The 15,000-nt window shown below is 40.2% G+C and overlaps 1 protein-coding gene across 3 annotated transcripts in view; it reads left to right on the top strand.

Moving 5' to 3' along the window:
• The window catches only part of klhl5 (kelch-like family member 5), a 49,901-nt gene that overhangs the window by 26,965 nt on the left and 7,936 nt on the right, over window positions 1–15,000 (top strand). For all 3 annotated transcript variants that reach the window (XM_032537750.1, XM_032537739.1, XM_032537731.1), the window contains 7 exons: window positions 4,602–4,738; window positions 5,582–5,778; window positions 7,289–7,501; window positions 10,622–10,808; window positions 11,815–12,039; window positions 13,283–13,358; window positions 13,718–13,804. In XM_032537750.1, the coding sequence (XP_032393641.1) occupies window positions 4,602–4,738; window positions 5,582–5,778; window positions 7,289–7,501; window positions 10,622–10,808; window positions 11,815–12,039; window positions 13,283–13,358; window positions 13,718–13,804 (1,122 nt within the window). The remainder of the gene's footprint in view (window positions 1–4,601; window positions 4,739–5,581; window positions 5,779–7,288; window positions 7,502–10,621; window positions 10,809–11,814; window positions 12,040–13,282; window positions 13,359–13,717; window positions 13,805–15,000) is intronic.

The raw sequence follows: 15,000 nt of genomic DNA, 5'->3' as shown, positions 1-15,000 counted from the left end.
AACACACACACACACCCACACACACCACACACCACACCACACACACACACACCACACCCACACACACACACACACACACACACACACACCCACCCCACACCCACATCACACACTTTCTGCCACACACCTCAACTTGTCGCTGTTGCTCTCTGGGCATGTGGCCACGGATGCAGCAGCAGGGTCCATCTGCACAAGGATGAGACAGAAGAGCAATCCTCCACCAGAAAAAAGCCTCCTTTTCTCTCACTGAATTCCTCCTCTGCCTCATTTGATTTAGTTCTTCAGGCACAGATGGTGACAAACAACAGACCCTGCTGTATGAGAATGCTAATGGTGTATGTGAAAGAGTGTGTTGGCATCTGATGTTGTGGGTGTTGAGTGTGTGTACAAGTAAAGGGGTAGGAGTAAGATGTTTAAAAGTGGGTGTTTTGTTTGCAATTGATTTATTGTTTGTGTAAGATATAAATGTGTTTCTGTATACAAAACATACACCCCCTTTCTCTCCCTTTCTCTGAGTCTTACAAGTACACACAAAAAAATGCACCGTTTGCTGAATAGGCCACTTGTACTGTGTACAGCTGCATACATGATTCTTGTGGAGTTTGTTGCAAGCAGTGCACTTTGAGCAAAACTCAAGCTCTATATGTACGTTAAAAAAGTAGAGTATAATTATACTGTGTGTCTCTGGGGCAGTGCTCTATACAAATACATTATCTTGCAAATCTGTTTTTGTACCCCCAAGTGGACACCTCTGTAAAAGGGCTACCTTAACTGATTTGAGGCAATATACCTTTAGTTCAGAAACTTCTGTGTACCGCTAGATCAATAGCTATGCATTTGGGCCCATTATGTGCATATGATGGTTATTCATGGTTCATGCTCAAAGTAATAATGCTAACATGTTTTTCTTAAGATTATTTTTGGGGCATTTTAGGCCTTTATTTATAGGACAGATGAAGACATGAAAGGGGAGAGAGAGGGGTAATGAAATGCAGCAAAGGTTCTACTTTACCTTTATTTTGTGTGGAGAAAAGTCATAATAGTTAAATAAGTCTCTCCTGCCAGGCCTCCTGTTGTTTTTCCCTCTCTATTTTTCCACCACTGTGTCCTGCACCGAGCAGCACAGTGTTCAGTTTCCATCCTTTCCTGAGTCCAAATCATCTGTTTCCTGCTTTCTTTACTCTGGCATTTTGTCTTCTCTGTGCTCTTTCCATTACAGAGTGACACACAGCCTGACATGTATCTGTCTTCTGCAAGGTGCATTTGTGTCTAAATAACCCAATACTGTACAGTAGCCTAAGTTGCTCACTGCAAGTCAGAAAGAGACCTACATGAAAAATTGAATAAGAATACTGCGTGTGTGTCAGAAAGCAAGAGAGATAAGAAAGAGATACCAAACTGAAATACTAGCAGAGCAACTTCCTGCTGACTAAAGTGTATTTTGACATCTTTGTCTGTAAAAGACTCACACACACAACTCTTCTCTGCTGTCATGGTCCCAGTGTCACACTCAGTAATGAGATGATACACATGTCCATGACACACACACACACACCAGAGGTGTCAAGTAATGAAGTACAAATACTGTGTTACCTTACTTCGGTAGAAATTTCTGGAGTAATTATTTTACAGCAGTTTCACACAATTATTCATTAATTAAAAAATATAATTATCCACACTTTCTACTCCTTGCATTTTAATAATAGCCATGTTACTGCTATTTCAGTTTGACTTGTTTTCATTCCGTCTTGTCATCGTTCAAAAAAACACAAAAAACCCCGAAACATCTATTCAGATAAATTGCGCCAGCCAGATAGAGTGAATCCGTTGCCCTCACAGATACTACAAGTAGTTTTGAAACCAGTACTTTTACAATTTTACTTAAATAAAAAGCTTAAGCTATACTTCTATTTGAGTATTGAATGTAAACACTTTTGACACCTCTGACACACATACACACACACATACACACACGCATACACATCCAAGCCTGTTGACCATGAAGTAGAAAAACAATTTTAACACGTGAGATTCTCTTCACATAGCTATCAAACAGAGTTCTAATGTGAACTTTATCGTGATCAGTTACCATCAACCATATTTAGATCAGTAATTAATAATGAACTCTGCAGTGATCTGGAGGACTACATTTTAGATCAATCATTTAGCATCCATTGCACAGTTGCCACCTCATTTACAAAGACCTCTCCAAGTGCAAAGAATGAAAAATTCTACTCATTAAATAACAACACGTTTTATACTTCACAGGGACATGAAAGGGTAATGGATTGTTGCGGTGGGGAATTAATTCACTTTTTTTGTAAACAAGCTTAGCATAATTCCTTTCTGTCCTTTTTCTGGTTTGCTCTGCATAATGCCATATCTCTTTCAGACTCTCGCCTCTAAATTTTACATTGACCATACATCAAGCATATTCCTCTCTCTTTCTTTCTCTCCTGCCAATGAGCTTAGCTGCTGTGATTGACACATGCAGTGAATTGAATAATCTCTTCTCCAACTGCAGGGATTGTCATGTATTTTATAGTGCAAGCCAGGACTTTATCTGGCTGGTGTTGTGTCTTCTTTTATATTGTTTTCTGTGGGCCCTTCTGTAAATTTTGTGTAAAACAATCATTTATTCGTAATAACGAAAGTAAAGAGTTGAAAAATGTAGAGAATAGAAATAATCTTTTTTTACATGCGATAGTCAAGGAACAAAAACATCTATGGAAAGTTACAGCATTAAAATAAGGAAAGTGAAATTACAGTACAGTACTCACATTCAGGTACCATGGCCTTATGTTCATTTTTTTGTATTCTTTTGGTGCCTATAGTAAAATGTATTTCTTATTTTTTTATAGAGTCTTACTATGTTAAGACAATAATCATGTTCTTAATGTAAGCAGATCTCTGGGCCTTTATGGCATCTGTGTGTGTACATTCTTCTTCCAACATCTTTTTCAGATGTTCCTGTTTAGTGTCACATCATTTAGAGATCTGCTAATGTGGAACTGGGTTCAAAGATAAATAATCCTAAAAAAATAAATGAGGTTTGATCAGTCTTCTGTATGTCACAAATTATGAAAATGTACTGTATATCAGATATTTAAAAACTTGGTTCTTACTGCTACTGAGTGAACGTGCTCCACTGCAGTTTGACTAGTAAACATTTAAACATCTGAGCTCTTACCTCTCAATATGCTCACTATGTACAAACATCTGGAGATGCCTTAGGCTCATGCCAGGCTGTTGTTTGCACAGTTGTGTTCCACCTCTAATAACATCTGTTCAGAGATAGCAGTATACAATGATAGTGCCATTCGGAGAGGATTGATTTCAGGTGATTTAATATTAAATTCACTCAATAAATGATTAAAAAAATGTGTAGAGCACATACGTGCAAGAATTCTTTCCATCTACAACAGTAATAATCATTTACAAATGGTTTTATTTAAGCATTTACATGTGAGTGATAAAAGACAGTAGTGATACATGCTTTACCTTGTTGTTCAACAGCCTTTATGTTAATCTGACTAATCTTTTAATTTGGAAGTGAAATGGGATTTTCTTTTAGATTACCATCGGGCATTTTACTTAAAAGCGATCAGGGTACTTTATTCAGACATCAGACCGGCATGTTAAATTGCAATCAGATTGATGTAAAGGGGTCTGGAAGTCTCAATAAAGCAATATAGAATAACAGTCAGATAATAAAAATATGTATCAAAATATTGTATGAATGAGTGGAAAATGTCTGTATGTCCCCTCAAAGCATGGTGTGAAGCCTTAAAAAAAAACATAGATCTTGTTATTCTGGCCTCTTTTTTTTATCACTTATTGAGGGCCTTGAATTTGGACACTTTTGCACCCCTGTTGGTAGTGCAGACTTTCCACTCTTGCCACTTTCCACTCTTGGTCATAGTAGGAAATGCATATCTGTTGTGCCCTTAAGTTATGCAACTGTAGAATTTCCATAAACTAGGTACACTTATTTTCAATGAGCTTCTGCTTATCAACAGATCTGCGATGGGACACTTTAGACACCGTAGTTTCCAACACCATACTTTATTATTTTTCACAGTTTTTTTTGTTTTATGTCTGTAAGTGACAATTTGCAGACCACTTTTAAATCTGACACCTACAGGTCAGTAGGAAGAAGAGAACTACTTCACAAAAAGTAGTTTTATAAAGAATGGAAAAATAGCTTGAGGGAGAAGTTCAAACCCTGCTTTCTTTCTCCGCTCTACACAGCTGACCTATCACTGCATGAAGTAGCCGTAAATGTTAATTGTCGGTTTTGGTAAAGAGCCCTCAAAAATCTGACAGTGGAGCGGTATGGGGGAAGGGGGTTTTAGTCAATGATTGACAAACACTTCAGTTGGAGCATACCGAAGCCTTTAATGTGACTCACATGTGGATCTACTCTAATATATTTACAGGATGATATTGCTGTGCGTTGTTTGGCAGTGTCATCATTTCCAGGCCTCTTTGTTCTGCATCCTTTCCCTGTCATCCCGACTAGGCAAGGTCAAAGTACTCCGTTCCTCCATTACAGCTGTCCGTCCTCTCTGACTGATGTCTGACACTCTCTCCACTCACAGACTTGTCCTCTCATCTGTGTCGGACTACTTTGCGGCCATGTTCACCAGTGATGTGAAGGAGGCCAAGCAGGATGAGGTGAAGATGGAAGGAGTGGACCCTGATGCCTTGTGGGTACTTGTGCAGTATGCATACACAGGTAAGTACAGACACACTGATTACCTATATTAGAAAAAGATTAGTACATACTGTCAGTCAAAAATCACATACCACGATGTTTTAGAAAATTACTTTGGAGACTTTTTCAAAATTAAACTTTTTTTATCCATTTTTCAATTTTTGCACCTTCAGTATGAACATATGGGTTTGGAGCTGAGTGCCACAGATGGGGTAGGAAGGTTGAAATGTTTTGAGTCCCTATGCTTCACTCCCGCTTTGTGAGCTCCATGATGCAGATAAGCCACACCCACCCCAGCACGGCAGCCAATAAACTAATAGCTGGATTATGACGTGAGACGTGTTATTGTTAGAAAAAGGGAAATTAGCGATCCAGATTTCAATATGAACACCTTGTGCTGTAGCATTAATGCATGTTAGCCTCAGCTGAAGTAATGGCTACTCTGTGTTAACACCACTGCATCTACTTGAGTCCCACAGTTGCAATATTTTTTGGATGGCGAGGATAATCCCATTGGTGACAGATTTTTCAAAACCACTCCAGTGCATTTTTGTAATCTCTTCAACAGAAATTGTAAAACATTGGGGATGCCTGGACAGCTGTAATATATTGTACCTTTTAGTAGGTTTTGGTTTGGTATTTAAAGTAAGGTAAAAAAAAAAAAAATCCTTAGCCGCCACAATGTTTTCCATGCTAAATAATTGGATTCATTTTGGTCGTGTTGATTGCAGTATTACTCTTGATCTCAAAACCTTTTGAATAATACATCTTAGAGACTTTAAAATATGCAATCCTTTTCAATGTCTTTCTATTTTGCCATCTGACTGTCATCCTTCTTCTCCATCTCCCCTCTTTGTTTTCCAGGCCGTCTTGAGTTAAGGGAGGACACCATTGAGTCTGTGCTGTCAGCCTCCTGCCTACTGCAGTTGTCATCCGTGGTTCAGGCCTGCTGTTCGTTCCTCATGAAGCAGCTGCACCCTTCCAACTGTCTGGGTATCCGCTCCTATGCCGACGCTCAGGGCTGCAATGACCTGCAGAGGGCCGCTCATGCCTACACCATGGTTGGTACACGCCCAGTTCATCTCTATACCTCCAGCAATTGTAGAGCCACCACAGGAAAATTAATGAAACAACTGCTTTAGAAAATATGGGTCAGAAAATGATGATGTAGATTCAAGTAGACCACATGTGATGTTTAGGTTATAACTTTAATTAAGTAAGAACAATAAACAAGCTTCTTTCACTTCTCCCTTTCACAACTATCCCGCTCTACCTCTGTACAGTTTTCTACAGTCAGACTTTGGTCATTTTCCATCCTTTACGTTATTCTTGGTAACAAATTGGTTCCTCATTCACAACGCACCACACACCCTTATTGCCACAATGGCTGTTTTCAGCACAGGGTTGCTATGGCGACTGTGAAATAGCTCCTCCATCGACTTATTTTCTCTTTTCTTAACGTGCCTTTTCTTCCATCCTGCCTCCCTCTGTGTCTGTCTCTGTCAATGTCACTGTTTCTCTCCTTTTTCCTTTCTATTTAAGGGGATTATTGTTAGACTTAAATCTGTTGTAATTATGTTGAATAGGTGGCTTAAACTGGGTGTAACTGTCTGCCTGCGACTGTAATTCATTCACACACATACACCGCTCACAGGATTATTACAGCTGATGTGTAAGAGCTATACAGTAGACTATGTAGTGAGAAAATCGATTTCATTTCTTTTATTATTTATTTAAAATGTTTTGTGGGAATCAGGTCACATTTAGACGTTTTTATAACTTTTTCTTATTCCCACAGATTATACTTAAAATAAATAAGTAGATACATTAAAAAACACAAATGAGAATAGCTATGGCAAACATTCACAGTACTACAACAACAACCATTATCATTACTTTTATTATTGTCACAGTTCAGTATTGGCAAACAATTAGAAAGCATAATGTGGACCAACACTGAGGATATGTTTGTATTCTGGCCTCTATTTAAACTCACTACTAGAACTGAAAGCGTTGATTAATCAATCTGTTGCAGAATATTAACATGCAACCTATTTTGATGATCAATTAAATGTTAGACATTCTCCGGTTCCAGGTTCCTGATTGCGAGAATAGTCTTTTGCTATAGTATTTAGTAACTATATCTCTTTGAAGTTATGATGGACATTTGTGACTATTTTGTTACATTATATAGACCAAACAATTAATTGGTTAATTTAGAAAATAATCAGAAGATTAGTAAATTATGAAAATAATTGTAAGTTGCAGCCCTTCTCTGTACGACTCACGCTACCTCCTCATTTTATAGCACTGTATTATTTCAACCTTTTTTCATTTATGCTCCATCTTTTTGTCCATCCTCCTCAGATCTTTCTCAAGCCCTCCTTTCCTTCCTTTTCTTTTCTTGCCTTGATGCCTTTCTCTCTCCACTCATACGTTCCTATTGTTTTTTTCTCCTCTCATTCCTTTTTTTCCATCTTTATTTATTATTCATTCATTCTTACTTTTTTTAGACTAATCTGATTCTTTCCTTCTATACTCTTATAACCATTTCATCTCCCTGTCCACCAGGAACACTTTTTAGAGGTGATGGGATGCCAGGAGTTCCTGTTGCTTCCTGTGGAGGAGATGGAAAGGCTGATCACGTCTGATGACGTTAACGTGCCAGATGAGGAAACCGTGGTAACCTCTTTGCTAACATGGGTCCTTCATGACACAAACATGCGACAACATCACCTACCCTTGCTGCTGGCTCACATACGACTGCCACTGCTGCAGACACAGGTGAGAGCTGCAAAGGGCATACCGTACTGTTGTACTGTGCTTATTTAAAGTGGCTAGAATCTGTATTTTTATAATAAAAAGGACAATGTAAAAAACAATACAAAAGGTGTCACTCATAATGATTTAAATTATCAACCCAAATCTTGCAGCTTTATGGATTTATAGCACATTTCAGCTCATTGTTTAGCTGTCCGGCACACATTTTACTATTTTGGTATACAATTAGGGCTCTCATAGCATTGTTTTCAGATGCAGCAGGCAGCTGTTTTCAGTGAAAAAGCTCCAAAAACCCACTGTACACTCGCTGCTCTGCACCAAAAAGCAGAGAAACACAGTTGGTGACTAGCCAGTGAACATAGTGTGCTAACATAGCGTGGAGCATTTATTAGCTAAAGAGACAGATATTTCCGTCAGAATTGAAGTGACCAAAAACAAAGAATTTTGAATTTTAAGCTTACATTCATCAGGTGGCCACGAACATGACTCCAAATGAATAAAGATGTTTCTCCAAAAGGAATTATATTTAATAATTTTATATACATATATAACAAAAGCAAATTAGCTCACACTAACACTTTAACATTGTAGGGGCTTTGCCAAAGTTGTTTGTGTCTTATTATCTGTTACATTAATGTGTAAGGCAAGAGAGTTTGTATCAGTCGTTCTCCTGATGATCTGCTGGACTTTTCCATGGCTAAATTTGTCTCGTGCTCTGTCCCTCCTCCGTCTTTTCTACCCCCTTCTGGCTCCAGTCCGTCTCTCTGTCTCTATCCTCTTTAGGCAATTTGAGGGACTATAATCATTACGCTAACTGTAGTTCACAACTGTTACTTTGTCACTTGTGTGCTTGTGCTTGTTGTGTTTGTGTCTGTGTTTATTTGAGTGTGTGCATGTATCTCTTCCTCTCTCCTCTTCCTTGCTTGTGCAGCAGAGTATCTTTACTGATAATGTGGTGCTGAGAAGTTTGCTAGGCAGAACCTCAGTTACAGCCTAGGGCATTGGATGCTCACACACTCACAAACACCCACACACACACACACACACACACACACACACACGTTTTTAAACCTTAATTAAGTGTGGAATCTCTCTCAACTGCAGCTAAATTATCTGTTCTCTTCCTCTACCTCATCAGTCATTTCCCTTACTATATATAAAGAAGCTGTAGAGATAAAACCCCTCTCCTTTTTCCATCTTCTCTGCCTGTGACTATACATATCCCAGGTTTGCACTTGTGCGGTACAAAGTATGAACATCTCAAGTATAAGACTTTGCCCTGGTCAGCTGAAATCACAAGTAGCTGTAACATGTAATCAGGTGAGAAGATGAATGTAAAAGCAGTAGAATAGCACTAAAGCAGAGAGAGCAGAGACAAGACAGACATAGAGGTGAGCTAAACCGTTAACAGTATATTACCCCCCTCACCACCACCACCACCACCATGCTAAATGGATAAATTAATGAATTCAGCAACCTCATGAGCTGTGACATGCTAGTAATACAACGTATAAACCTCACACAGACATCTGATCGATATTCATCAACGAGTTATTCAGCTCTTATCTAGGCCAGTGTGATTACTCATCAAGAAGATATCACTGCACTTAATTAATACCTTTAATCCCTTCTCCCCATTAACACTGTCACACGCACATACACGCTCGGTCTAATCTTCTCAGAGAAACATCTGCAGTAAATCGGACATTGTGCACCAAACAGAAAGACAGGACAGTAAGTGTGTGTGGATGTCTTTAACAACAATGAACATTGATAAATCTGCTGATTACTTCCTCAATTAACCATTTGGTCGTAATAATAGCAAAAAATAATAAAAGAAATATACCCATCACATTGGGCAGGTGTGTGTGTGTGTGTGTGTGTGTGTGTGTGTGTGTGTGTGTGTGTGTGTGTGTGTGTTGTGTGTGTGTGTGTGTGGTGTGCATAAGTTGACAAAAGTCCATGCTGAAACAGAGAAGGGAGGACTACTCTCACTTCCACTGTGAGGTAAAGAGAGGACAGAGAGGAGAAAGTGGGATGTTTGCAGGATTCAGTTATCTTGCCCTACATTCAATCTTTCACAGCGTGATGGATAAATAGCACAGGAGAGGACAGCATGGTTTTCTATCTCTGTCTGTCACACCACACACACACACACACACACACACACACACACACACACACACACACACACGTCTGCCGAAATAGGGTTCACCCTAATTTGTCTATCGGTGATTGTGTGCTGTGGAAGTGTGTGTTCACCCTGTCCTGTAAGCTGCTTATCCATTTACCATGCTTGCTTTACGCTCTCCACGTCTGGTTAGAAAAATTGATTTTAAATTCAGCAACCAAATAAAATTATTTGGGCCGAATCTTTCTTTTTGTGGTGGTGGAGACACCAAAGAGGAAAAGGGTGTAAAAAATAAATCTGCCATGTCTTTTTCTTTTTTATCAAAGGCTCTTTATTATACTTGTTCTCTGTGTTTATATCTTAGCAGCCATTTTTGAACATCCCCACCAACACACATATATGTGCAGGTAAAATCTGGCTCCTTTTGAACCTCCACATCTTTCCGTCTGTTATCACACACACATACGCAAGTGCACACAAACACACATCTGTCTAAATGTAAATCGTGTAATTCTTGCCTTCTTGCCTTCCGGGGAAAACTTGCTTCACATCACCCTGCCTCTCTTACTGGCAGTGATTTCCTGTGGAAGTATTTTAAGCTACAGTCGGGTGGATTGAAGTGCTTCATGCTGCAGCCCCTGGTTGTCTTTATGTATGTGTATGTGTGTGTGATCATAAATGAGGTTAGAGGGTACGGACTAGAGAGCTGATGAGATGCTGGGGACAGATTAGTCCCATAGTGTGTCAGATGATCAGTGTGCGTGTGCGTGTGTGTGTGTGTGGCTGCACACTAATGGCTGCTGGTTTGATCTAATCTCTCAATCAATGAGAGAACAGCTTTCTTTCGACCCTCAGACCTCCACAATCAGTGATAACATTGTGACCCGCACATGCAGTATACAGCTACCCTGCATTCATTTGTTGATAGCTGTAACATGTCCCTGTTTGTGTGTTTATGTGTGTGTGTTTTTTTTATTATTATGTGTGTGTAGTTCTTGGCAGACTTGGAGTCCAACCCTCTTCTCCGGGACAGTATGGAGTGCCAGCGGCTGTTGATGGAAGGGATGAAGTATCAACTCTTGCCTCAGCGTCAGCCCCAACTTCAGAGTCCCCGCACCCGGCCCCGCAAGGCAACTGTTGGGGCCATGTTTGCCGTGGGGGGCATGGACGCTACAAAAGGTATAGCACTTGCACATAAACACTGACCAGACATTACATACATGTAGTGTATATACTGTATATTTATTGTGGTCAGTATTTTTTTTAAAGATTATTTTTTGGGTCATTTTTAGGCCTTTATTTTCACAGGACAGATGAAGACATGAAAGGGGAAAGAGAGGGAGAATGACATGCAGCAAAGGGCCGCAGGTCAGAGTCGAACCCGCGGCCACTGCGTTGAAGAGTAAACCTCTACATATGTGTGCTCGCTCTACCAACTGAGCTAACCCAGCAAAAAATACTGACATTTATTTTCAAAACGATGTCAAAAAAAGACAGAGAAAGTAAAACAAAAAGGAGGGAATGTGTGTGGGGAGTGTGTATGAACTTCACCTGTGGAAACTGACTTCACCTTCAGAGGCTCAAGGCCAGCTCAATCGCTCCAGTCTTTGAAGGGATGCAGGGCCACCAGGGCTCTGCACGTGTGATGCATGGACGTAGCTAAATATTTGAGGGGTAGGGGGCTAAGATTGCCACAATTATTGTTTATTATTAATTAATATAAATTAATTGTTTTTTCAACATTTTTAGAAGCTTGTGAACATAGTGGCAGTTTTTTTAACACCAAAGTTAGGGGGGCAGTGGTCAGCTGCCCCCCCTTTCCCCCCTGTAGATCTGCCCCTGACAGGGTATTCAGGGGTATGTTAAATTTATCAAAACAAAATTCACAGATATTTCCTCTTAATTCTGGTTTGATGGAATAACTATCCTTTGTCTTGTAATCATGATAACACATGAGAAAATGTTATAATATAGAGCTCATTTATCCATGTGTGCTGGCAGGCTGTGTGTCTTTACACTCAAGTACACTAAATCTACTGTTGGGGAGTAAATAAAAGTGGTATAGTCCTACCTTGAACTGACATCTTGAGAGTGGGTATCCTTTTCAGGTTCAGCACAAGTGCAAAATTAGAGCATATCAAGGGCTGCATATTTGTTTGACATGTTTTTCTGTTGTTCCCTCCAGGTGCTACCAGTATCGAGCAGTACTGTTTGCGTCGAGACACGTGGAGGCAGGTAGCCACCATGAGTGGACGGAGACTACAGTTTGGTGTAGCCGTCCTTGATGGCCGTCTCTATGTCGTCGGCGGCCGCGATGGACTCAAGACCCTAAACACTGTGGAGTGTTACAACCCACACAGCAAGTCCTGGAGTGTTATGCCTCCCATGTCCACCCACAGGCATGGCTTAGGTAAGCCCCATGTTTGAATAGAAATGTGACACATAAGTACATTCAAGCCGAAAAGGGCTTGAAAAGGTCTATTGGGCAAGCCTTTTCAAAGATGTAGGATTGTGTTATTTGAATTTTGAGAATTTAGATTGTTGCAGCTGTAAGCTGTCAAACAAAATGCTGCCGCAAAGAACTAAACACTGAGAGATACATAAACACACTGACGCACACAAGATTGTCTGGCAATCATTCATTCCTCCACATGTAAAATACAACTAGCACTGCAGTTACCAAATGTATAATTACGTTTTGTCAATATAAGTATGTTTGGGGAACCGAAAGTGTTCGCTCCCAGCTTCACCCCCTCTCTGTCAAAGCCTAAAAACAGGTGAACAGGTGAAGCAAAAAAACATGTTATCGCTTCTGCTCAAACCGCAATAAACACGCCCGCCACCTACAACATAAGTGCACAATATAATATTAATAATAATAATAAATTTAATAAATGAGACCATAAACAACATACAGTATGTGGCTCCTACAGTGATCTTTAATCTCTGCTAAAAAGTTGTAATTTCACTTCTAACAAAGTGAGGTCAAAGGTCAGTTTCAGCTACACAACAGCACCTCAACAGCAATTTAGCAATTAGGCAGCACGGTGGCTCAGTGGTTAGCACTTCTGCAAGAAGTTTCTTGGTTTGAATCCAGGCCTGGTGCTTCAGTTTCTTCCCACTATAAAGACATGCATGCTTGGTAGGACTACAGTTGAAAATTAGCTGATTGGCTAACACTGGTGCATTTACAGAAATGTTGATTAATGTAAATGTTGGTTAATCAAATAAATACATTTACAATTTAGTGTCATGCTCAAGACCACTTCAACAGACTGAACCTGTGTATTTTGTGTGCAGGACAGTCTCCTCACTCACTGTGCAAGCCTACTATTACAATGACAACATTTGATAAGGCGTGCTTTGCTGGTGCTTCATTGTTTGTTTTTTTAAATGTGTGCATGTGTGTGAAGGGAGATGGGGATTCAAACACACATCTGGCACCACAGATGCTCTGGCAGATAAATCCCTGGAGTATGGAGGTGTCAACATGCTGCTAACTCTGCACACCTGATGTCCAGGGTGTTGTTACACACACAATGAAAAACTCACACTCTCGTCTTAAATGTGTGTGGTTTTATGAGCTTGTCCAAGGTGATAGTGTTTTGGTAAGTTGCCATGATTAATCATGCACATGTGGATGTGTATCACAGGCGTAGCTGTCCTAGAGGGGCCCATGTACGCAGTAGGAGGACATGATGGCTGGAGCTACCTCAGCACAGTGGAAAGGTAAGATACTTCACACAGCTGTTTTTATTCTGTCATCAGTTCATTCATTTAACAAAAAAACAAACAAAAAAAAAATATATATATATATATATATATATATATATATATTCTCACTTACATCTTGTGGTATTTAGCCATGCAGATAATTTTTATGACGTGGGGGACTATTTCTTCAATTGAAAATAGTTCAAATAAAATCTGTTGACAGCAGTTACTGTGGATGATAACACGGGTCTGTTTTTGGAAACAGGTGTTGCTGCTGAAAGATGCAGTGATGGGAAATCACAATCTCCTAACTGCACTGTATATTTCATTAGTTGTTGGAAGGATTGAGAAGATGTTTACATATTTCTAATTAGGTGGGACCCCCAAGCTCGCCAGTGGAGCTTTGTTGCAAGTATGGCTACACCAAGAAGCACAGCGGGAGTAGCTGTTCTCAATGGCAAGTAAGTAAATCAACTCACATATTGCTTCGCTCATCTACATTTAACCAAGTTAAAGATTCAATACTAGCACATGCACTGTAACACTGAACATGCTTTTAGTTGTTTGTTTGGGGATATGTTTGTTGAAGATGTTGTTAGTAGAAATTACACACAGTATTGCCTACTGTACTACTGTTATTTAGGGTACAAGCGGCCGAAATGGGTTTCCTCAGGAGGGTGGCTGGCGTCTCCCTTAGAGATAGGGTGAGAAGCTCAGTCATCCGAGAGGAGCTCGGAGTAGAGCCACTGCTCCTTCGCGTCGAAAGGAGCCAGTTGAGGTGGTTCGGGCATCTGGTAAGGATGCCTCCTGGGCGCCTCCCTAGGGAGGTGTTCCAGGCACGTCCAGCTGGGAGGAGGCCTCGGGGAAGACCCAGGACTAGGTGGAGAGATTATATCTCCAACCTGGCCTGGGAACGCCTCGGGATCCCCCAGTCGGAGCTGGTTGATGTGGCTCGGGAAAGGGAAGTTTGGGGTCCCCTACTGGAGCTGCTGCCCCCGCGACCCGATACCGGATAAGCGGATGAAGATGGATGGATGGATGGACTACTGTTATTTATATTGTATAATTGTACACATACCACACATACTGTACCACCCCACCAGATTATAGTGCATAGCCACTGTATACCATACTGTAGAAATAGTCAATTAATAAGCAAAATCTCTCATTCGTGGTTTGGAGAAAAGAGACCAATGGAGAAAAATTTTCAACGGCTTGAAACCAAACCGTTTTGGTCCTGCAGAAAGCAGCTGAAACGATATGACTTTGTCATTTGAGAGCATTCTCAGAGCATCTCATGAGAAACACACTCTGCTTGTTTAAAAGATAAAGGTAATAGAGGTTAGGTTACGTTACTGTAAAAGCTATGCTTTCCTGCACGACACACTGTAGCATGATACAGTAATGGAAAATGTGACAATACTCACAGTCACTGGTGCACAAATACCATAATAGTGGGATTTGATAAATTCGAAATTGAATCACCTTAATACCTGCCCCAGGGTTCTCCTGCAGCAAACGGTACAATTTATGGTTTCAATATTACACCCATGTTTTTAGTATTCATTATTCATTTATGCCTCGTAGAGACGCTACATAGAAAGGCGTGTGTGTGTGTGTGTGTGTGTGTGTGTGTGTGTGTGTGTGTGTGTGTGTG

This window comes from Etheostoma spectabile, chromosome 2 (assembly GCF_008692095.1).
Source record: "Etheostoma spectabile isolate EspeVRDwgs_2016 chromosome 2, UIUC_Espe_1.0, whole genome shotgun sequence".
Lineage (NCBI taxonomy): Eukaryota > Metazoa > Chordata > Actinopteri > Perciformes > Percidae > Etheostoma > Etheostoma spectabile.
The sequence above is the reverse complement of the archived record's forward strand: the minus strand, read 5'-3'. Positions and strand labels throughout refer to the sequence as shown.